General features: G+C 40.0%; 1 protein-coding gene across 2 annotated transcripts; it reads left to right on the top strand.

The window, feature by feature from the left end:
• The first annotated feature begins 9 nt into the window (after positions 1-9).
• Nae1 (NEDD8 activating enzyme E1 subunit 1) lies at positions 10-23,638 on the top strand. 2 transcript variants are annotated; one of them, NM_144931.3, is made up of 20 exons: positions 29-154; positions 4,170-4,273; positions 4,550-4,610; positions 6,449-6,479; positions 7,217-7,288; positions 7,504-7,583; positions 8,277-8,386; positions 10,222-10,331; positions 11,028-11,090; positions 11,441-11,504; positions 11,928-12,019; positions 14,843-14,902; positions 14,988-15,121; positions 16,403-16,478; positions 16,720-16,759; positions 17,932-18,018; positions 18,445-18,537; positions 21,211-21,325; positions 21,417-21,466; positions 23,399-23,638. In NM_144931.3, the coding sequence occupies exons 1-20, from the start codon at positions 102-104 to the stop codon at positions 23,506-23,508; spliced, it is 1,605 nt and encodes a 534-aa protein (NP_659180.1). In that variant the 5' UTR covers positions 29-101; the 3' UTR covers positions 23,509-23,638. The 2 variants fall into 2 exon arrangements, with proteins under 2 accessions (XP_006530947.1, NP_659180.1); XM_006530884.3 differs by lacking the exon at positions 7,217-7,288 and having other exon boundaries at positions 10-154.
• The last annotated feature ends 543 nt before the right edge of the window (positions 23,639-24,181 follow it).

Genomic DNA, 24,181 nt, shown 5'->3' with positions numbered 1-24,181 from the left:
ACTGGCTGCGCGCTGGAGGAGGGCGCTTAGTGCGCCTGCGTGAGGCCGAGTGGGTGGCGGCCTCCTTAGGCGGCTTTGCTGTTCGCGGGCCAGGCGCGGCCATGGCGCAGCCAGGGAAGATACTCAAGGAGCAAAAGTACGACCGGCAGCTGAGGTGAGCCGGGGTTTACGAGTGAGCAAGCCGGCCAGGCTGGCGGGCTCTCCTGACACCCGCGGGGCCTAAGTGCCTAGGCCGGGTAGGCCGGCCTCCCACGGGCCTGCGGCTGCGGCCGGCCGTGCAGGGCGTGGGGAGCCGGCGCTCTGGGATCCGGCCACTGGCCCGAGTGTTCGGCGAAGGCCGGCTCGCCCCTTCCCGCACGGCTGGCTGTCCGCGGTTTGCGGTGCGCGGTGTCTCCGCCAACCCACTGGGCTGCACAGTCTCGGCAGGCCCTCCCTACTCGTTCGCTAAACGAGGGGGGTGGGAGCACCCCATCCTGCCCGACCGCCGAGCGCTGCGCCCCGGCAGGTATTGGTCTACGCCCGCGCTGGCCAATAGAAATGCGTCATGCTAGCTTTATCGGAGCAAACCGTGTTCGTAATTACACATTTTCCAGTAGGCACCTTTCAAATAAAGTTAAAAGAAGCTAGACATGGTAATCCCAAGGACTTGAGAAGCAGAGGCAGGTGGATCGGAAACTGAAAGCCAGCCTGGCCTCCATTGGAAGACCTTGGGAACCGGGAGAATAAAGAGACAGGAAAATAAGTTTTGCTACTAGTTCTCCCCACCCCTCTCGTTTATATAGAGACATGGTCTTAAGTAGGCCAGTCTTGAACTCAAGCGCCTACGTCCCAGGTCTCAAGTGCTGAGATTGAAGATGCTCACTGCCCAGCCAGACTCAAAAATAAGTTTTTGCTCCCCCACCCCACCCCTTTTTTTTTTTTTTTTTGTCTTTTACCTTTGAGTGGCCGCCTGGACTTGCAATGTAGAGCAGACTGCGCTCAGACTTGATGCAATCCTTCTGCCTCTTTTTCCCCAACAGCTGAGATTATAAGTGTGGACTATTACACCCGGTTTATGAAGTATTGAGGCTGGAACTCTGGACATCATGCCTGCTTGCCAAATTGAGCTACATTCCCCAATCCCAGAATCAAATTTGACAGTGTTTATCTAACCTAGTATTCCAAAACATTACAATTTCAACGTAATTATTGTTAAAATTACCAAGCTATTTTTGTTGTTGTTGTTCACAGAGTCTTATAAATCAGGTATCATACACATTTTAAAAATGTCTTAATTCATGCCAGCTGCATTTCTAGTACTCAGAAACCATTTGGACAGGGCACATCTAAACCATCCGGTGGATTCTTTAGCTATTTCTCCTTCCTTGTCTCTTCCCACCTTCTTCCTTTCTTATTGAGTATACTCTGTGTCAGCTAAGTGTATCAAAGTGTTGCCATCCCCTCGCCTCTCTTAATCTCAAGAGAACTTACCCTGTGTCCCTAAGGATGGAGGTTTCTCTTTGTATTGACTACCTAGCTCTTACTCTCCCAGAGACGTAGGTACTTAGTTCTGAGAATCCTTGAAGGCAGACGGTCTTTGATACTGGATAGGGAAACTAAGTCTTGTAAAAGTTAGGTTAATTTGCCCAGAGTTAGACATGTTTCCAGCTTGGGGCCACCTGGCTTTTTCAGACTCATCCTTTGTCCCAAGCTTCTAGAGAGAGAAACAAGGTAGCAGAGCCCTTGTAACTACTCTGAGTTCTTGTGGACTCGTAGTTCTGTGTTTGGGTGGAGGTAGAAGGGAAGGCAACAAAGCTGAGAAGATACTTAATGTTCCTAGGGACTGGAAGAGGATTCTTACTGAGTTATTCCTTAAAGGGCTGCATTTTATCTGTCAAAACAAGAACTGCTTTTTGCTGTAGGCAGGTCAGAAGGAAGCAGAAACAAAGTTGGGTCGGCAGGTAATAGCCAGGGACCAAGGCCCGCCTCTCAGGCCAGCAAGAACATTTTCTTGCTGAATCTTGAAGATGTACTCTTAGGCTTATTCTTCAACTGTCCAACCACTTAGTACTCAGATAAGACTGTGTCCCATTTCCTGGGAAGAGAAAAAGTCTTTCTGGTCTCTCTGATTTTTTTCCCAAGCTTGTTTCTCCATTTGCCAGCCCTTGAGTGATCAGTTCCTCTAGGCAAAGCCCTGTGCCAGCAGTGTGGTCTGGGACCCTTTAAAGTGAAGACTGGATGCTCAGTAAATGGAAAATCAAGTGGTGCAGTTTGTTGTGATAAGCTTTGTTTATATTGGTGACATGGAAGGAGTGTCAAAGTCTTTTTTTTTTAAGTCCCCGGGCATCTGATAGTACCCGTATGGCAATGGCATTTTCAAATAATTTGGGCTTCCCCATTATTTCCCATTCTGAAAAGAAAATAGTAGATTGTTGGTTGGTTGGGATTTGGGGAGATAACATATGTGTGTCAAGGAATGGGGGAATAAAGATGGCAAACCTGGCCCAAAAAACATGATACATGTGTGGTCATGAACTTTGTCTTGTTAGTGATATGCCAGTCTCAATCAGGTTATAATATGTGTTTCTAATTCTTATTACACCCCTGTGTTATTGATGTGTGCATCTCTTAGTCATCCTATTAGAAATTAGAATGTTCACTGGCTATTATATATATGTATGTATATATGTATGTATGTGTATATATATATATATGTATATGTATGTATGTATGTATTTATTCAGTTAAACATTATATCATTTTTCCCTTTCCAGTCCCTCCCATGGACCCCCTTGTTCCTTTTTGAAATCTCGGCCTCTTTTTCTCTGTTGCTGTTAAACACACACACACACACACACACACACACACACGTGGGCAGTGGTGGCACATGCCTTTAATCCCGGCACTTGGGAGGCAGAGGCAGAGAGGCAGAGAGAGAGAGAGAGAGGCAGAGGCAGGCGGATTTCTGAGTTGGAGGCCAGCCTGGTCTACAGAGTGAGTTCCAGAACTGCCAGAGCTACACAGAGAAACCCTGTCTCAAAAAAAAAAAAAAAAAAAAAAAAAAAAGAATAAATTTTTAGAATGCAGTTAGGAATTAGCTGATTTAGTAAAGTGGTGGCAACAGGTTCTTCTCTGACATCCATGACACCTCTAGCCTTGGGTCGTTGGCTAGGTTTCCAGTAACAGGTATGATTTCTCTCCTGCTGAGCAAGCCTTAAGTGCAACTGGAGAGCTAGCTGTTGGTTACCACCAATATAAGAGTGCCACTATTGCCCCTCACGTTGTCACTCCATGCTGGTTTCATAGCCTTTGTGTTTCATAGCCATTACAGCTGGAAGAACTACCCACGGTTTCTCTCCCTTGAAAGTTTGTATACAGCAAAAGCTGGTCTTCCTGCAGAAGGCTTCCGGGTCAAACCCAGCTGAGGTCCTCTAGATCTTGTGTCTGAAGTGCATGGTGTCTTCAGCAATAGGGACTTAACCTTTAGTGTCTTGAAGGCAACCAAGGGCAATAGTAATACCTGTTATTATATTTTAAAGTACTTCAATGTGAGCTTTTTCAGATGATAATAAGCAAGTTTCCTTGATAAAATTTTTGCTTATTTTTGTGATGTTACAGGGAAATAAATATCTTATGTCAAGACCTTAAATGTATAGGATCTGCATCACTTGAAGAAATGAGATTGAGAACAGACTATGTTTTAAGTGCAAGAAGCTTCCTTTATTCACGTATCTGTTTATGTATTTATTTATTTATGTATGTATGTATTTTAAAGAGATAGGGCCTCTCTTTGTTGCTCAGGTTGACCCTGAACGTGCTTCTAAAGACTCTTCTGCGTCGGCCTCCTGAATAGCTGAGACGATAAGTGCTTTCTTGGCTAACACATTTCTTGAATGTTGACGACTCTACCTAGACTTTCTGTTTTATAAATTACCTGGTTTGAAAGAAGTAACAGAAAAGATCAGAAAGGCAAAACTTAGTAATAATATTGATTATATCATGCAAAGTATGGTTTATCAAAGTTTTCAGTTATGTTGTCATGTAACCCACACATTATCAGCTCCTTTCCCACGTGTTTGCTGTGGTTGGTATATGTTATTTTATGAAAGAATATTGTAAATATCACCATTCAAATAAGAAAGTCATACTTTGTGAACTTTTTAATGTTCAATCTTTGTTTTGTTTTATAGGCTGTGGGGTGATCATGGACAAGAAGCTTTGGAATCTGCTCATGTTTGCTTAATAAATGCAACGGCTACAGGAACTGAAATTCTTAAAAACTTGGTGCTGCCAGGTAAGGTGACACCTGTGATTGCATTCTCGGTGACTTCTTTAGTCTCTGATACAGAGGTAGATCTTCTTAGGCTGACAGGGTGGCTTAGTGGCTGGTTACTTGCTGTTAGGCCTGACAAGTTGAATTTGGTCTGTGCAGCCTGTATTGGTTGGTCTCTGACCTCCTCATGTGTGCATGGCACATGTGCGCTCACATTCAAACAGTAAATATAAGAGCAAGCAAACAAAGAAAAAAAAAAACCTAAAACATGTCTGTGACTATACTTTGTCTCCCTAGGTATTGGATCATTTACAATTATTGATGGAAATCTGGTCAGCGGAGAAGATGCTGGAAACAAGTATGTCTGTCTTTGAAAATATAAGCCTGGTAGAGAAGGCAGAGCACTCAGGATGAGGCCTGAGCAGTTTTAACCTTGTGACTGGGTGTTAGATAATGGTGAAGAAGTGACTAAAGTCGAAGTGCTAAGACAGGGTCTGGCAAGCCGGCCGATAGCAGATGGGCTCATGTTACTCAGGGTCTGGCAAGCCGGCCGATAGCAGATGGGGCTCACTGTCACCCAGGGTCTGTCACTGTCTTTACTGCTGTCAGACAAAACAATAGTCATTTTTCTCTTACCTGTGAGTTCTGAGTGCTTTCTAAGTCCTGGCGTTAATTCCTTAGTGTTAGTGAAGAGTATGATTGGATTGGGGGATTATAGGAATAAGAAAATGAATTCAGTTCCAACGCTTGGAAGGCAGAGGCCGCTTGGAAGGCAGAGGCCGGTGGATCTCATTAAATTCAAGACCAGCCGTCAGCTAGAGCTAAAAAAATGAGACCTTGTCTTTAAAAAAAGGAATAAGGGCTGGAGAGATGTCTCAGGGGTTAAGAGCACTGACTGCTCTTCTGAAGGTACTGAGTTCAAATCCCAGCAACCACATAGCTGCTCACAACCACCCGTAATGAGATCTGATGCCCTCTTCTGGTGTGTCTGAAGACAGCTACAGTGTACTTACATAATAATAAAGCTTTGGGCCGGAGTGAGCAGAGGTCCTGAGTTCAATTCCTAGCAACCACAAGATGTCTCAAACCATCATCTATACAGCTACAGTGTACTCATATACATAAAATAAATAAATATATCTTTTAAAGAAATTTTAAAAAAGGAATAAGAACAATATCTTTCATTTATATCTTCTTAGTCTGATATATTTCTTATTGTGCTATAATGCTAAATAAAAATGCCCCATATGACCTATGTTTTGTTTTTTACATATAGTCATACTTTGATTTTTCAGAACATTTCCAAATTTGATTTCGTACTTACTGTTTTAAAGTGGTTAGAGTCTAGGAATCTCTCATTACATTTGTCCATAAACAAGAAGTAAATATTAATTCAAGGAAAATCAGGATTTAGTTCATATTTCCTTTGATATGTTTTCTTTGGAGCATAGTATATTTATGCTATCTACAGCATAACTCTTTTATTGGTATCTATAAAATAATAAAAGTTCTATTATTGTTGCTTACCTTGCTGACTCTGCAGGATGGTTTAAGAATAATACAATCATTACTTTGTACTAACACTAAGGAGTTTTTTTTTCTTACGGAACCATGTGCTTTTGCCACAAAATTGTGCCCTGGCTCTCATCAGCAGCCACAGTATGGGCCTTTGGGACGTGACCAGAGTATGTGTGGGAGGAAGTCTGAATGAATCTTTTATAATTTCTTGCAAAAGCAAATCGTTCACTACAGCATTTCCCAGGTGTCTGCAGAACATTGGTTATAGGAAATGTTAATAGCCATTAAATGGAACAGTGGATTTCATGGTCAAACGAGTTTGGGGAATGGGTCAAAGAGGTTTCTGTAAACCTCTTTACTATAAAGCGTTCTTTTGAGGTACATTAGGACTTTCCAGGGAGGAGATAGGCCATGTGGTGTTTTCTCGTTCTTGGGACTCTTTTCTCTCAGCGCATGCTGTGAAGTGGTGCCATAGAGGACGCTGATTTACCCACCCCTTCCTTCAAGGAGACTTAACATCAGCTGTGGACATAGTGTTTGTGGGGATAGCTCAGTGGTAGAGTGCAGTAAAACACACATTTGTTTTCCCTTTTGAATGCAAGGTGCACACTATTATAAATGTTAAACAACTTTTGCTTTATAGCCATATAAATCTTGGCTTTTTTCTATCCCCTTCAGCTTTTTCCTTCAAAAAAGCAGTATTGGCAAGGTAAGCAGTCCGTGACTGAGTATGGTGGTGTGTGAGCATCTAATAGTGCCACTATACCTTGGCCGCTAAAAAAGTTTTGACTTTCAAAGATCTTATTCTCTGAGGGAAAAGTGGGTTTAGCTCACTTTCTAATCTGGTAACTCTCTTGGTAGTTTAAGAACTTAGAGTACTGCGACTTTACACTGTCCTTTATTAGAGACTCGAGTGACATTGATGTTCAGTGGATAGAGTACTGTGGTAGAAATTAGTAAGTGGAGTTAACCAGAAAGTTTTTTTTTTTTTAATACATCAAATGAAAACCTTAGTTTTTAAACTACACACGCACATGCACACACGCACACGCACACACACACAGACACTTTTGTATTTCAAATGAAAGCTGTGTTACATTCTGAATGGAGTTGAGCTTGCTTTAGTGATTGGCCACTCTTGTGTAGGTAGACAGGGTCTGAACGGGATTCAGCACAGCCCTGCTTGCTGCCTGGTTTTCTCTTTCGTCTGATCAGAAAAGTCAAGGGCAAATAACGTGGTCATTTAACAACTCTATAAGTGATAGCTTAGTTCAACCTGAGTAACGTTCTACTTGGACCTCAGTTAAATCATGAGAAGGAGAATTGTCACATCCATGCATGGAATTTGGAAAGTTTCACATTGAGTTTTTCTTAATCTGTAAGTGTGGGGATCACATTGTAGCCAAGCACTTTCTAAATCAAATCAAATGCTTTGTCTTTGAAAAGAACCGAGCTCAAGCTGCCATGGAATTCTTACAAGAACTAAATAGCGATGTCTCTGGAAGTTTTGTGGAAGAGGTATAATACATATATATATACATTATTATTTTTTTGCTACAGTGTGTTTTAAAAAATTATTCAAAACCCTAAAACTTAGAATTCTGAATTTTTGTGTCATTTATATTTAGTTGGAATTTAATTTGTCAACTAATTTATATTAAAATAGCTTATGTGTTTCTGCCATGTTTAATATGTGAAACTGTTGAATTTTTTCCTCCCCTTGTCTTATTTAGAGTCCAGAAAACCTTCTAGACAATGATCCTTCATTTTTCTGTAGGTTTACTATTGTGGTTGCAACTCAGCTTCTTGAAAGGTAAATTTTCGATGTTAATATTTTTCATGGTCTTGCTTGGTTTACATAGTTTTCTATGTACATCTTTCTGTATACATATTTTGTCTTGTTTCTAAAATTCTTAAAGAAGCTTTTCATTTGAAACTCTTGTATGGGGAATAAAAAGTTAGATATTTGGATATGTTTAGAGTAACTTAAGTGAACATTAGCTATTGCTAAGTGATGAAAGATTAATTAGAAGCCAGGTATGGTAGTATTCACTGCAGTCTAATCCATCACCCAGGAGCCAGAGAGAGAGGATCAGGAGTTGGAGGCTAGCCTGGCCTACACAATAAGTTTCAGGATATCGAGGCTAGCCTGGCCTACACAATGAGTTTCAGGACAGCTTGAGCTGCGTAGTGAGCTCCAGTGTTTCTGAAACACCAAAACCAAGAAAAGTAAAATAAAGCAGTTCCGTGGTTACAGGAGGATTTGTAGGTGTCTATGGGTTTTGGAAATGTTCCACTATGATGAAAATGTTTAGATAGTGTGTTCATCAGCATTCTTCCTAGTACTACAGACTGGGGTTTCTCATCCCTCGAGTGCAGCACTTGTGAGGTTGTTGCCCCATGAAATCACTTGCTTTCCACTGTGTTCTTGCCTGTTTATGTTAGACAGTTCCCGTGTCTGGCATATACTTGCTGGCTTATGTTCTTACTTTGCCTTCTTTTTCAGTACATTGCTGCGTTTAGCAGATGTTCTCTGGAATTCCCAGATCCCTCTTTTGATCTGTAGGACATATGGACTAGTTGGTTATATGAGGATTATTATAAAAGAACACCCAGGTAAAATTGTTAAGCATATGGGACTTGCTAATGGTTACTTGAGCAGTAATTTTAGAAACTTGCTAATTTAGGAAGTCACAATTTTTAAATTGTTTTGAATTATGAAATAAATTTCTAGCAGTACAGGTTCAAAAAGGCAATAAGATTCAATAGTTTTTTTATGTGCTTACTTATTTATATGTGTATTGATGTTTTGCCTGCATGTATGACTGTGTACCAAGTGTATATGAGTGCCTACAGAGTCCAAAAGAGGACCTCTTATCACCCAGAACTGGGCTTACAGATGGTTGTGAACCACCATGTCAGTGCTGGGACTTGAACCTGGATTCTCTGGAAGAGTAACCACTGCTCTTAACCATTAAGCCATCTCTAGCCTGATTCAAAGGGTTTTGACTATTTCCTTACATAGCTTTATAAATGGATGCAGGCCAGAGACATAACATACACCTTGTTTGTCTTGCTAAGAGACCCAGGAGCTATGTAAATACCTGGTTTCTTTTGCTCCCCAACCCAAAATAGGACATCTATGGTTGCCACAGGAGTGTGTGGGCCACTTTGACACAAACACTACATCAGTGGTTCTCAGCCTTCCCTTTAATACAATTCCTCATGTTGTGATGACCCCTAGCCATAAAATTATTTTGTTGCTACTTCATAGTTGCATAGCTGTAATTATAGCACAGCATACATAGTAACATACAGAATAAAAGTAATAATTTTGCCTCTCCATTACACCACCATTTCCCACCTGTCTTTATTTTCAGTCTTATATTGGCCTTAGATTTCTCCATTCCACGTCCAGTTACATATGATAAGCCTTTTTCCGAGCTACTATTCCTAAGGAAACAGTGTTAAAGGAAACCAGTGATTCATAGGCAGGCCTACAGCAGCCCAGAGCTGATATCAGCTTGTACTATAGAATCTTAATCTTAGAATTTTATAAAATTTTCCTTTAGTATTCAGTAAAAATGCTTCTACTAAATAAAGTGTTTTCATTCTAAGCCAGCTATTATATGAACCAGGCACTCTGTTGGTGTAACAGTGGCTATTAACACTGAAGCCTCACAAGGCTTAGTGTCATGTGGGCAGTTAGGATACACTTTTGGTAGATGACGTCAGGCCATTTAAGAGTTAAAAGTGGGAAGCAATGGGATAACATTTGTGTTTTAAGTTGATCGCTCTAATGTTAGAGTATGAGTAGAGAATGAGTGGACTTAAAGGAGCCAAGTTTGCAGGGGTGCGATGGGAGTGAGGTAAAGAAGGGAGGAGGGAGAGGGTGAGAGCCTCCAACTTAGGGGAGATGCTCAGGAGTGGGTGATGATGAAGGTCAGCACTGTTAGCTGTGTGTCTGCTCTGATGTAAATGACTTATTTACTCTTTACAGAACCTTATTAAGCAGATACTATTATCTCTGCACAGAAATATAATTGTTACTTGTCTAAAGTGACATAGCAAGTGGCAGACTTATAACCTCATTACAAATACTAATTGAAGTTGTGCATTGTTTTGTATCCCTCATGTGGAAAGCAGTGTCCAAAGTCAGATCAGGAAGTGGGAGTAACTGACATTGAGTAAAAGAAGCAGTCGAGGCTAGAGTGAGACCCTGTCTCAAGAAAAAAAAGTATAGGTTTCCAGCCTGGTGCGTTGGGTCATGCCTGTAACGACAACAACCAGGATGATGAGACAGAAGGATTGCCATGAGTTCAAGGCTAGCCTGGGCTATAGAGTAAGACTCCATTTCCAACCATCCAATTACACAAAATTGTGTGTGTGTGTGTGTGTGTCTTACGTTCCTATAATGAAGTAAAGAATTATCTTTTGGGATTGCTTGACAGTAATAGAATCTCATCCAGATAATGCATTGGAGGATCTACGACTAGATAAGCCATTTCCTGAACTGAGAGAACATCTTCAGTCTTATGACTTGGACCATATGGAAAAAAAGGTTAGTGTGTGTGTGTGTGTGTGTGTGTGTGTGTGTGTGTGTGTGTGTGTGTGTGTGTGTGTGTGTGTCTATGTGTGTGTGTGTGTGTGTGTGTCTGTGTGTGTGTGTCTGTGTGTGTGTGTGTGTGTGTGTCTATGTGTGTGTGTGTATGTCTATGTCTCTCTGTGTGTGTGTGTGTGTGTGTATGTGTGTGTATGTCTATGTCTGTGTGTCTGTGTGTGTGTGTGTGTATGTCTATGTCTGTGTGTGTATGTCTATGTCTGTGTGTGTGTGTGTGTGTGTGTGTGTGTGTGTGTGTGTATTTTTACAGAAACCTATGCATGCACCTGTGGAGGCCAGAGGTCAACCTCAGGTTCTCTTAGTTGCTTTCTACTTTGTATTTTGAGACAGTGTCTCATCAGTCTAGAGCTAGCCATTCATCTATGATTGGCCAATGAGATCCAGGATCTGCCTGCCTTGACCTTATGCACTGAGGTTCCAGCTTATAGCCATGTCTGGCACACATTTTACTCACAGAGCTACTCCACAGCCACTCAGAAACCATTTCTAAAACCAGTTTTATTAAACCAGTTCATTTGCCTGTTTATTACTTCATGTGGATTAGAAGATAATTATAAATATTGAAAATAAGATGGTATGTGAAGAGTTAATATTAACTAATACTGCTATTTTCTTCAATTTGTGTTTCTATTTTAGGACCATAGCCATACTCCATGGATTGTGATCATAGCTAAATATTTAGCACAGTGGTATAATGAAGTATGTACTTTTTGTTTTTTAATTAAATTACTATTATTTCCAAGATGTGATAAGGGATTTCTTTAGAGGGTTATGGGAGGTTAATGTTTTCCCTTGTGAGGATGTAATGCAAGTGGGAGCTTTTCAGTTGAAGTCTAGCTATCACTCTTTCAGTACTGATATTTTAATTAACAAATAGGAATTTTAGTAAATTTCACCCAGAATGAATGTAAAGAAATGGTCTACAATTACACTTTCCAAATTAAGCAAGCCTCTGTTTCAGTGATTTTATAATGGGGAAACCATGGGACACCCAATTTCCATATTTTGAGTTTTGATAACTAGATCTTTAAATATTTTAATCAATTTAGACAAATGGACGGATTCCTAAAAGTTATAAAGAAAAAGAGGACTTCAGAGATTTGATAAGACAAGGTAATTTTCTGCATTGTAATTAAGTATTATATAAAGCATATAAGGTATTAAATATTGAAAAAGAATTGCTTGAAACCAATATTTATTGTCAGATGATGCTGTCATGAGTTCCTATTTTACTTTCCCTGGGGGTAAAGGTATCATTTCTTAAAGAGTTTAAGAAGCACTTGAGAGGCATACCCAGGTGAGTTCGAGGCCAGCCTGGTCTGCAGAGTGAGTTCTAGGACAGCCAGGGTTACACAGAGAAACCCTGTCTCAAAAATAAAAAAAATTAAAAAAAAAAAGAGTTTAGGAAGAACAAATGGCTGTGTTTCCTGTAAGGGTTAGCACTGTGGTCCTCTGTTCAGCTCCTGATAAGATTTTTCTATAATGTTGGAAGCCAAAGTGAAAGGAGACATTGTTAGCTATTTCTTGTTTTAATAGGGATTTTAAAGAATGAAAATGGAGCTCCAGAAGACGAAGAGAATTTTGAAGAAGCCATCAAAAATGTGAACACAGCACTAAATACAACTCAGGTATCAAAGAAACTGCTGAAACCACTGTGTTTTCTGATGTTTTCATATGTGAAAGTTGATATAACAATTTAACCTAATATTGCCTAAATGCCTAAACAAAGAATGTTTGGGTTCTTTTGTTTTGTTTTTTATTAAGACAAGGTCTTTTTATGTAGCCCAGGCTACTTTCAAATTTGCTGTATAGACCAGGCTGGTTTTGAACTTGTGACACTTTTCCTGCCTCCACCTCTCAAGTGTTACAAGTATGTGCCATGCCCAGCGGAAAACAGCAGTTTAGTTTTAATAAAGTTTTGTTTTTTTTTGTTTTTTTTTGTTTTTGGTTTTTCGAGACAGGGTTTCTCTGTCTAGCTCTGGCTGTCCTGGAACTCACTTTGTAGACCAGGATGGCCTTGAACTCAGAAATCCTCCTGCCTCTGCCTCCCGAGTGCTGGGATTAAAGGCGTGCGCCACCACGCCCGGCTTTAATAAAGTTTTGTGCCCTGCATGGTGGTGAATGCCTGTACCTCCACCCCTGGGGGAGGGGAGCAAGGTGATGAGTAGCCATCCTTGGCCACATAGCAAGTGCAGAAACAGCTGGGGCTCAAAACAAAAAAAAAATCTATATTATCCTCATTAAAATTATGTCTGTGCTTCAGCATATAATAGCAATAAAATAAAGTAATTTCTTTCACTTAGAGAAATATGATTTATGAATAGTTGAGAATTTGGAGGTAAGACTTACAAATGATAGTTTGCTAGTCAAAAGAAGTACTAAACTCAAAAGTTAAATTTTGTTATCTTGCATTTTTTTGCAGCAGTTATTTAGACATAATTGGAGATGTTCTCAATGACTTGTACATTGCAAAAATTATAAGCTGATATGGTAACTTACACCTGTAATCCTGGCACTTTGGAGGCTGAGGCAGGTGGATTCTGAATCTGAGGCCTGAAGCCAGCCTGGGCTACAGAGTGAGGTTAAGCCCAACTTAGAATACATAAAAAGTATCGGAAAATAAGTCAGACTACTACTACTACTGTTGCTGCTGTTGCTGCTGCTGCTGCTTCTTTTTCTTCCTCCTCCTCCTCCTTCTCTTCCTCCTCCTCCTCCTGCTCCTCCTCCTGCTCCTCCTCCTCCTCCTCCTCCTCCTGCTCCTCCTGCTCCTCCTGCTCCTCCTCCTCCTGCTCCTCCTCCTCCTCCTTCTCCTCCTGCTCCTCCTGCTCCTCCTCCTCCTCCTCCTCCTCCTCCTCCTCCTCCTCTTCTTCTTCTTCTTCTTCTTCTTCTTCTTCTAAGTTTGTTCGTTCATTTTTGAGGAACTGTGGAATAAGACACCTGGAAGATTTTTTATAGTTTTTTTTTTTCTTTTTTTTACAATTTATAGCTTGAGTACTGCCTTTCACATTAGGAAAGCACTCAAGTCACTGTAGACATTTTGAAGACCCTGAAATGGTTCCTGAGTGTATGCCTTGTAAATCATTCTAGCTAAGGAACATCTTTTATCTTAATTGGAAAGAATGTTGAAAATGTATATGTATAGCTATCAAATGATACATGTTAGATCTGCATTTTTACTGAAAATAAAATGTAATGATCAGTTTTTAAAACTAAAGGATGATTATAAAGCCAGGCATGGCGGCATGTACTTGTAATGCCAGAACCAAGGAGATGGAGGAAGAGGCTTGAGACCACATTGGCTGCATAGTGAGTTCTAGTCCAGTCTGGGCACAAGAAAAATAAAACAGAAAAATGGTTCTAGGAGTTGGGGGCAGTAAATTGAACAATTGGATATTAATGTATGAACAAAGTTAGAATGTGAGGAGGCAAGAAGGGGTCTGGGTATTGGATAGGGTGTACCTAGGGGGCAGTGTTAGAGAGGGAGCTGGGAAGGAGGAAAAGGCCTGAGTGAAGTGCCACCCAGAGGTCTGTTGCATGAGCTGCTCAAGCAGAGGGCACGGGCGCAGGGCACAGAGTTAAAGGATCAGTAGGAAAGTCAGTACGATTGAAGGGGAAAGAAAGTGATAGGCAAGATTTGAGTTTGGAGAGCTAGAAAGGGCCATACCATAGCAGAATCTCGCAGACCTAGAAGGGTTTTGAGCAGGGAAGTAGGAAGGTCTGTTTGATGTTGAGACAGGATCTCACTGTATATAGTGCTAGCTGGCCTGGAACTCATTAGTAGACCAGGTGGCCTGGAGCTCACACAGATTCACCTGCCTCTGCCTTCTAGTGCTGAGATTAAAGATGTGTGCCACTACAGTGGGCCATTCAAAAGACTGTTGACTCTTATGAATACAGTAGAGGTGTGGGGTTGGAAGCCAAGACACCAGTCACGAGGTTGTCACTGAGAACTCTATTTTGTCTGCATAGAATCAAAGCCTATAGTTTGTAAAGTTATTAGTGTGGTGACCTTGTGAGTTTCAAATTGCATAATTACTTATTTTTTGTTAGAGTGGTCATCTCTGAACAGCCCTGGAATTAGGGTGAATGAATTTCAGGACTTTCATAAGCTGGGAAACCATGAACAGCTTTAAATCTGGCTTTGTAGCAATGTCAGTAGTCATTGTTGTCTTCAGATACAAAGTATATAGAATGACATGTTTGGCTTTTCCTTTACTCCATGTGGATATGGGAGACTTGTCTGAAATGCTAACAGGCCAGGAGAGGATTTTCTTCCATTCTCTTTCCCATCAGATCTCCATCAGAATCTGATTGTAAATAAAACTAAATACATCAGAAGTTGATATTTTACTGCACTTTGAAAATATAAAGGACTTATTTGAAGAAATAGCATTGAAAATAAAGGTGGACAGCATTCTTAATGTAAGTAATGTCTTGTGTTCCTTTGTTAGATCCCAAGCAGTATTGAAGATATATTTAATGATGATCGATGCATAAATATCACCAAACAGGTAACAACAAGAAGGGAAAATAAAGCTGTCTTCAACTCCAGCTCAGAATACACACCTTTATAGTAGTTTTTTCTTATTTTTTTAGACACCAACTTTTTGGATTCTAGCTCGTGCCTTAAAGGAATTTGTGGCCAAGGAGGGTCAAGGAAATTTACCTGTCCGAGGCACAATTCCTGATATGATTGCAGATTCAAACAAATACATAAAACTGCAGAATGTGTAAGTGTCTTTTAGTTGTGGTTATTTTGTTTGTTTTTCAAAACAGGGTTTTTGTGTGTAGCCTTGGCTGTCCTAAAATTAGCTTTGTAGACAAGGCTAGCCTTGAATTCAGTGGGGTTAAAGGAATGTGCCACCATGCCTTATCACTGTTTTTAAACTATGTGTAACAGGCTACTTAAATCTGCCCTCCTAAAGGGACTCAGACCCTGGTTTCTGACAGAGGACCTAAAAAAAATGTTACATGAACAACTCACCTTCTTGAAGTTAAGTCCAAGGAAAACCACACACTTCAAACCTACCCAATAGTATAAGTCATGAAAAACTTTGTTTAATATCTAGTTATATTTGACTGTAAAAATGACTAGTATTAATGCTGAGTCTCTCCCAGGTAAGGGCACACCTTTTAGGGTGAAGGTTGTACTATTGGGATTGAACCTGGGTCCTCATATATATGTGAAGCAAGAGTTCTACCTCTGAGCAATGTCCCTAAAGTCACCATTAGTTTCTGTCTTCAGTTGTCCTTTGCCAAATTTTCAGTATTATAACTCATAGATTAGGACAACAAACCAAGATTTGTTAAACACTGACCAAGATCTTCTCTGTATGGCAACCTTTGGCCCTGGAGGAAACCAGGTCAGGTTCCTTGCATTCATCAGCTCTGTACATTAGTTACAAAGAAGGTAACATCCAGGGAGACCTGACCTTACGGGTCCATGTGTGTCAGAGGAGGTATACTGGATAACAGGTGTTTATCTACAGTCATTGATTCCTTAAGTTACGAGAGATTAATGACCAAAAGAAAATGACTCAAAAGAAAGACTCCCACGAGTGTCACCTGGGTACATTGAAGTTGGATGCTGTAGGGATGACAGGTGTCACCTGGGTACATTGAAGTTGGATGCTGTAGGGATGGCAGGTGTCACCTGGGTACATTGAAGTTGGATGCTGTAGGGATGACAGGTGTCACCTGGGTACATTGAAGTTGGATGCTGTAGGGATGACAGGTGTCACCTGGGTACATTGAAGTTGGATGCTGTAGGGATGGATAATGGGAGCTTTGGCTTTAGAGGACTCCAGAAGAGGACTCTACTGCCAGCTCTTCCATGACACCTAACTGGTGAGAGGTGCTACTGGTGATAATTCTCTACCATTTTCACATTTCATATGTTTCCAAACATTTTTAAATTAAAAATAAACTTTTGTTCACTTAAAGATGACTTTAGCTTTGCTAATTTTAGGAGTCATTAATTGTAGGGTTTTGTTGTTGTCAATCTTTTCCAGTTACCGAGAGAAAGCAAAGAAAGATGCTGCTGCTGTAGGCAATCACGTTGCCAAATTGCTTCAGTCTGTTGGCCAGGTAAGTGGTGAACAGTACTTCTCCCCGCAGCAAGGAGCTCAGCCAGGGAGGGGTTAGAGAGGGAAGGCGGGGCCCTGGCTTGCTTCTTTGGCAGAAGTGCCTACTTGTCTCTAATGAGCACCCCTGTTACAGGAGAACAGTTGTGTTTGGAGTGTTTTCCCAGCTCTTGGCTTTGTGCTGTGCCATTGCTGTCTCTGTGTGTGTGCGTGCTAGAGAAAAACCTGCATTTATTTCTTTATAGGCACCAGAGTCCATTTCAGAGAAAGAATTAAAATTGCTTTGTAAGTCCTTTTAATTTTCTTATTTTGCTTAATAAAAGTATGCTACAGAGGGTGTTCTTGGGAGTTTTAAATGGTTGAAATTCTTGAAGTAGGGTGTGTGTATCCTTAGGTAAATTTTATTTTGTTTTTTTGTACTCTAAAGGACATTTTAAGACTGGGCCATTGGTACTCATTTGATCTGTGTTAAGTGACTAATGGAATTAAGAATTTGTCATGATAGTTCATGGCTGGGCTTCTGGGGTTTTCTCCCTAATTTCTGAGGCGGTAAAAGCGTGTTCTTGGAGTCAGTTGCAGGTTGAAGATAGCTCAGCGGGTTAAGTGCTTGCCATGCAAACAGATCCTGTCTCAAAAAGATAGGTGGAAAACAAATAAAAACAAAAAGAAAAAGAATACAGTGGCGATTCATAGAAGACACTCAGAATCAATCTCTGGTCACCACATATTCACCACATATTCACGGGTGGCTAAGCATATCCATGCATATATCACACACAGAAGTAAAAGTTTCATAAAGTTAGTTGCCGGGTTAGAAAGATGGCCTATCAGTTAATCGGAGGAACCCCAAAGAACAGGTACATGGACACACACATTTGTTTTAAGCCTTCCTCACACACCAAACTGAGACTATAACCAAGGCAGCAATTTCTTCATACCATTAATATTCGGTGTCTAACAAAACCCCCACAGTACTGTGGTCACTCAATAAAATTTTTAATGAATAAATGCTTCAAAATGTTTATTGTTTTTAAATTGTTTGTTTGTTTTGGGTTTTTCAAGACAGGGTTTCTCTGTATAGCCCTGACTGTCCTGGAACTCACTCTGTAGACCAGGCTGGCCTCGAACTCAGAAATCTGCCTGCCTCTGCCTCCCAAGTGCTGGGATTAAAGGCGTGCGCCACCACACCCAGCTATGTGTATGTGCCTATCTGTGTGTGGATATGTGCACCTGCAGAGGTCAAAGATGTCAGATCCCCTTGGAGCTAGAGTTATAAGTAGTCATGAGGCCTGCTGTGGGCAGGTGGGTACTGGGAACTGAACTCAGTTCCTCTCCATTAACAGCAAGCTCTCCTAGCTGCTGATCCATCTTGTAGCCCTAATTTCTTGTTCATAAAGTGACCCATAATTTGGTGTATTCAGTTGTCACAACCTTCCTGAAGTCTTTACTGTTTCCAGGCAGCAATTCTGCATTTCTTCGAGTGGTAAGATGTCGATCTTTAGCTGAAGAGTATGGCTTGGATACAGTCAACAAAGATGAAATTAGTAAGTATAACAACCAGATGCTAAGTTAAAAGATACTAATAAAATGTGTATAATAGTGCTGAATAAATGGTGCTATAAAAATAATGTGAATATTTCATAGATTACCTGAATGATTTTAATTTACATATATTATTCAGAAATAAATACATAAAAATGTGTTTAGATTACTGACTGCATTGTGTGCTATATAGAACTAACATTATCATGTTTCTACCTTGGTAGAGACTCCAGCTAGGAGTCTATAAGACCCCTTGTGTTACACCTTAATGTATTTATTTCTTATTTATAATTTTATACTTTATTTTAATAAAATATTTAATATTTTTTGCTAATATTATTTTGTATCCTGAAACTTGAGTATGAATTCAGCCTTTTGTTGCTTGTGTATGTTATCTAGTTTTACTGATTTTTTTTTTTTCCTTTCAGTTTCTAGCATGGACAATCCGGATAATGAGATAGTCCTGTACCTGATGTTGCGGGCTGTTGATCGATTTCATAAACAGCATGGCAGATACCCAGGTAAGAACAGCAGTTGATTTACCAGATACAAAGAAGATCTTTTGGCTTTTTTGTTGTTTTAAGACAGGATCTTACTTATTAGCTTGGGCTGGCCTTGAATTTGTGATCTTCCTCAATCAGTCTCCAAAGTATTGAATTTACAGGCATGAGCCATCAGATTCACTCATTAAAGTCTTAAATAAATGCTTGACTTGATGCCAGGTGTAGTGGCACTTGCTTTTAATCCCAGCACTAGAGGCAGAGCTGGGCCAAGTCTACAGAGTGAGTTCCAGGACAGCCAGGGCTATGTAGAGAGAATATGTCTCAAAAAAGACCAACCAACCACACAGGAAAACCCACTTGACCTGAATTTTAGTATTCTGTGGATATTAGAGGAACTATTATTTGATTTTTTTTTAAAAAAGATTGTTTGTGTATTTTATATACATATTTTTATATACATACATACATACATACATACATACATACATACATACACACACACACACACACACACACATGCCAGAGGAGGGACTCTGATCCTATTACATGGTCGTGAGCCACCATGTGGTTGCTAGGAATTAAACTCAGGACCTCTGGAAGAGTAGCCAGTGCTCTTAACCTCTGAGCCATCTCTCCAGCCCAGTGCTCTATTGTTTTTTAAGGCTCACTACTTTTAAACCATTTGATTCTAAACTGTTAGAGAAGAATGTTGGTTGAATGTGTATCACTAACATGTCCTTGTATGTTTTTTCTTTTTTCAATTTTGAAGATTTATTTATTTTATGTATGTGAGTACACTGTAGCTGTCTTCAGACACACCAGAAGAGGACATCAGATCCCATTACAGATGGTTGTGAGCCACCACGTGGTTGCTGGGAATTGAACTCAGGACCTTTGGAAGAGCAGTCAGTGCTCTTAATTGCTGAACTGACTCTCCAGTCCTATCTCTTGTGTCTTATTTTTATATTTGTCTTTTTAAAATTCATTGTGTGTGTGTGTGTGTGTGTGTAGGTCTCAAAAACTTAGTGGTTTAAAACAGGTTAAAGTGTGTGTGCATGAGTGTATACATGTGTGCATGTATGTGTGGGGACCAGAGGTTAATATTAAATGTCTTCTTCAGTTGCTGTTCACATTATCTTTTGAGGAAAGGTTTTTCAATGAACTGAGGGCTCACAGATTTGGCTAGCCTGGCTGGCCAAGCAGGGTCCTCCTGTCTTTGGGTTTCCCCTGATAAGATAGATGTATACCATTATGCTCAGGTTTGAATGCGGGTTCTCGGGGATTGAAGTGGGCTCCTCAGGCTTGTACAGCACAGTTTACCCACTGACCCATCTGTTGGCCTTTAATCCTCTCTGCTGGTTTCTTGTTGGAGCTGAAGCAGTTCCTTTTTTAAGAGGGAGGTTCTTAGTCGTATGGTGCCTAGGCTTGAGATTCTGAAGGTTTGACTGAGTTAAATATCGAAGAGACATCTTCACTCTCCTTACTGAGATGCTTGACACCTGGGTATGGTGGCTCACAGCTATGGGGCGGACGGACATTCAGGAGGCTGAGGTAGAAAGATTGCTGTGAATCTGAGGTCAGCTGGGCTGCAGAATGAGACTTTGTCCCAAACAACAAAGAAGAGAGAAAGAAATGACGTAGGACTGGCTTAGTGGCCCTAGCACTCCTAAGGCCCTGGATTAGATTTCCTGCATGAGAAAACAACAACAAAATGCTTGTCTTGTATTCTAGTTTTGCTGTTCATGAACTAAGTAATTTGTCTGTGTCCCAGCTTTTCTATCTGTATAGTTGTGGCTCCTTCATAAAGTTCTTTTGAGAATTAAATCAGTGCAAAGGCACAAAGTACATAAAATAGTATCCAGCATCTATTAATGTTTAGTAAATGTTGTATATTACGATTGCTTTATGTCCTCAGTGCCATTTAATCACTCAAAATGGAAATAAAGGGCTGGAAATGGAAATAAGTAGCTTAGTTTGTTGTTGAGTGAACAAAGCCCTAGGTTTAGAGATCTTCAGCACTGAAAAAAGCATACGCCTGTTATCTCACCCAGGAGGTAGAGTCAGGAGAATTAGAAGTTCAGGGTCACCCCTGACTACATACAAGTTTGAGACTAGCAGGGATTAATAATAAGACTTTGTTTCCAAAAAAATAGAAATTTAACTTAAAGGATATAAGTAAGGTATTTTCTCTTTAATTTTTTGATCAAATAATTATTGAGTATTTTTTGTGTTAATCTTCTACAACATAATTAGCTAAGACTTAAAAGACCAGAAACCCACCAGAATGTTGGGATAATATGCTGTCACTAAGTTAAAATCCCTAGACCTGAGTAAGACTTACTGAACTTCAATTTGTGATAGATTTTAGTTTAGCAGATTCTGATATTTTCAAATGTTGGTTTATGTTTGTTCTGTAGTTTTATACCTTACTGTTTTAAACTGGATTAAGTAAGAGATAACGATCAGTTTGAATTACTTTTTCCCCTGAGACCTGGCGCCTATGCAGCCCTGGCAGTCTTAGCACTCACTACGTAATACAGAGCATTCACAAACACAGAGATCTGCCTGCCTTTGCCTCCTGAGTTAAAGGTGTGCACTATTGTGCCCAGCCCACATATTTATTTTAATGGAAATGTATATATTATATATATATATATATATATATATACACACACACACACTTTTTTTTAGGAGTATCTAACTATCAAGTTGAAGAAGATATAGGGAAGTTGAAGTCCTGTCTTACTGGCTTCCTTCAGGAATATGGGCTGTCTGTAATGGTGAAAGACGATTATGTCCATGAATTGTGAGTATTCTTTAGAGCATATAAAGATAATACTCACTGGGAGAGACTGTGATGAGACTAATAAAACTGTAAACCCCCATCCTTTCTGTAGTTGCCGGTACGGAGCTGCTGAGCCACACACCATTGCTGCGTTCCTGGGAGGTGAGTTTTGTAGATGAAATGACTTATTTGTTATCATACAGTTACTATTTGTTGTAATTAGTGTAATTAGTGCTTTGCCCTCCACACTGCTCTCCTTGCCCGCCAGCTCCCGTGCCATCAGAGCGAGCGACTCTGGAGTCTTTAGTCCTTCTGAAGACCTTCTTCCGATCATGAGCCTCACTTAGCTCTCTGGGTACAAGGACACATAGGCCTTCCTCCTCTTCCTCCCCTTCCTCCTCCCCCTCGAATCCTCCTGCCCCATCAGTTCTAGGAAACAAAGGCTAACTTGACTAAAAGGCCCTACGTCCCTTCTTTTCCTGAGACATGCCCTAGGTCTTTGCACCTCAGGGCCCAGTGAAAACCTGCCATTTCTTTCATAAAACTCCCTTTATCACTTTGCTCTAGTTTAGTTAGACACTGTAACTGTACCATAGATTGGACCTTATAAACATCAGAAATGTATTTCTTACGGGTTTCAAAGATTCAGATGCCAGCATAGTGAGAGGCTGTAGAGATCTCACTGCCTGTCTCATTCATGGTGGTTTTCTCACTTTGCTCTCACATATAAAAAGAAACCTGCAGGATCTCCTTTATAAGGGCATGAATCTATTTGTGCAGGTTCTAATCACTTCCCAGAAGCCCCACCTAATACCATTGCACGGAGTGTCCACATGTTAATGACAGGGAGAAGGAGTACAAACATGAAGCAAATAATACCTTTTTAAAAATGACTCTCCTGCCTATTGCCTCCCATAGCCTGAGCTGTGTGCTTATGATCGATTCCTTTCTAGACGTTGAAGGCAGATCCAGTTTGAGGAGTAGTCTGTTCAGAATGCTGCTAGTGATGGAGTCCTAAGAAAACTGTACTTTAAGCAAACACAAATTAAAGCCTGATTCTGGATAATTTATGTAAATAAAATCATTCTTTCATGTCTAAATAGTAAATTCATAGGAAAGGGCAAATTATTACTTATTTACATAGGCCAGATTCTAAGAGACACAATCAGAGAGGCCTAACGAGTGTAGGTAGGTCTTTAGTTTTATGTGTTTTGTTATGATTATGAACGTAATTCTCTGAGGCTTCCCCTATATAAACATGAGCCATTCCTCTGTACTAGTCCTTCTTTTCTTCTTTATCATAGCACAAAGTCTTCTACATACTATATGCTGTATTTATTTGTAAGCTATCCTTTCTCTTGCTGTTAAACAGAAAGACCCAAGGTAGCAAGCAGCAGATCTTTTTGTTTCTTGCACCTCTGCTACATCTATGGTGCCTGAGAGATTTGGTGATAGTACAGGTTTAAGTCCACAGCCTCAGTATGTAGAAAGAAGCTGCCTCAGTTTAGAAAAGATTCTTTTTTTCTTGGTGGAATTTCACTGTCTCTTTGTGTTTCAAGTACCTTACAGGAGCTCTGTAGTATTCAGTGTGGGTTTGACCCTGAATAATAATAATTATTATCTTTTATTTTGTTATGACTCAAAATATGTTTGTTTGGGATTTTAAACAGCTTGGCTTTATGTTTTTTGTTTGTTTTGTCTTTTGTACTCATCTGTATCTGTGGTGTATTCTATATAGCATAGATCTCATATACACCAGGCTGACCTCCAATTCCATTTGTAACTCAGACTGGCCATGAGCTCATAATCATCTTGCCTCTACATCCCCAGTCTGATGAATAGAGTCATCCGTTACCACCACACCCAACTCTTTTTTTTTTTTTTTTTGAGACAAGTGTCTTCACTGTATATCCTTGGCCAGCCTAGAACACACTATGTTGAGCAGGCTGGCTTTGAACTCACAGAGATCCACCAGTCTTTGTCTCCTTAGTACTGGGATTAAAAGCATGCACCGTCAGGCCCAGTCTGGTATATATTACTTAACTCTTAAAATTTATTCTTTTCAAACATTTACTTCTCTCCTTTTTCCAACAGGAGCTGCTGCTCAAGAAGTTATCAAAATAATCACCAAACAATTCGTAATTTTTAATAATACTTATATTTATAGTGGTATGTCACAAACTTCTGCAACTTTCCAGTTGTAGAATAAGCACCATGTGTAATATGTTAATGGTTGGAACTGTAATTGTCTTCATATTGTGCTTTGGTTTGTAAAAATCTGTTAAAGGACGGAAGTTAAATTGTTTCCTTAATAAAAGTTTTTCTCATTTGTAATATAGTCTTGTTGTCTGGAATGGTGGGGAGAATGGGGAGAAAACAGAACAAAAGCCAGCTCTTTGTATAGTTAGTTAATGCTGGATTGCTATTTTACAGTTACATATCGTAGATATGTCTGTTTCACTAACAAGAGTAAAAAATTAATTATCTTAATGAACTTAAGATGTGGATTTTAGCTGTGGACATTTTAAGATCATTACTTATTTAAAGTAGAACTTTTAAAGAAGCATTTCGGAGCTTTATCAGGACAAAACCATTCCCTTGTGCTGTCGTCATTCATTATATATACCTAAAGGTTTGTCACTATACCTGTGTATTGAATTTTATGGGCTTGCCCCATCCCTAAATTTCTTTTTATTGAATAATATATTGGAATAATAGCATTTAGCAGCTTGTTAGATGGGAAGGAAAGTTCCTGAAGGTGAGGAAAAGTAACAAACTAGAAATCCAAACTGGGAGGCCGAATGTGTGTGTGTGATTCGTTATCCTAAGGCCCTAAATTGCCTGCTATAGAACAGTTCTCAAAGGCAGTCTCCTATG

Source organism: Mus musculus, chromosome 8, assembly GCF_000001635.26.
Source record: "Mus musculus strain C57BL/6J chromosome 8, GRCm38.p6 C57BL/6J".
NCBI lineage: Eukaryota > Metazoa > Chordata > Mammalia > Rodentia > Muridae > Mus > Mus musculus.
Note: the sequence above shows the minus strand (reverse complement) of the source record. Positions and strands in the feature narration are given on the sequence as shown.

What these genes read in the sequence shown, in the direction of transcription:
- Nae1 (NM_144931.3), top strand. Translation starts at nt 102, where the DNA reads ATGGCGCAGCCAGGGAAGATACTCAAGGAGCAAAAGTACGACCGGCAG. An exon ending in TGGACCATATGGAAAAAAAG is followed by an intron (nt 10,332 to 11,027) that starts GTTAGTGTGTGT and finishes TTTCTATTTTAG; the next exon opens with GACCATAGCCATACTCCATG. An exon ending in TAGCACAGTGGTATAATGAA is followed by an intron (nt 11,091 to 11,440) that starts GTATGTACTTTT and finishes TAATCAATTTAG; the next exon opens with ACAAATGGACGGATTCCTAA.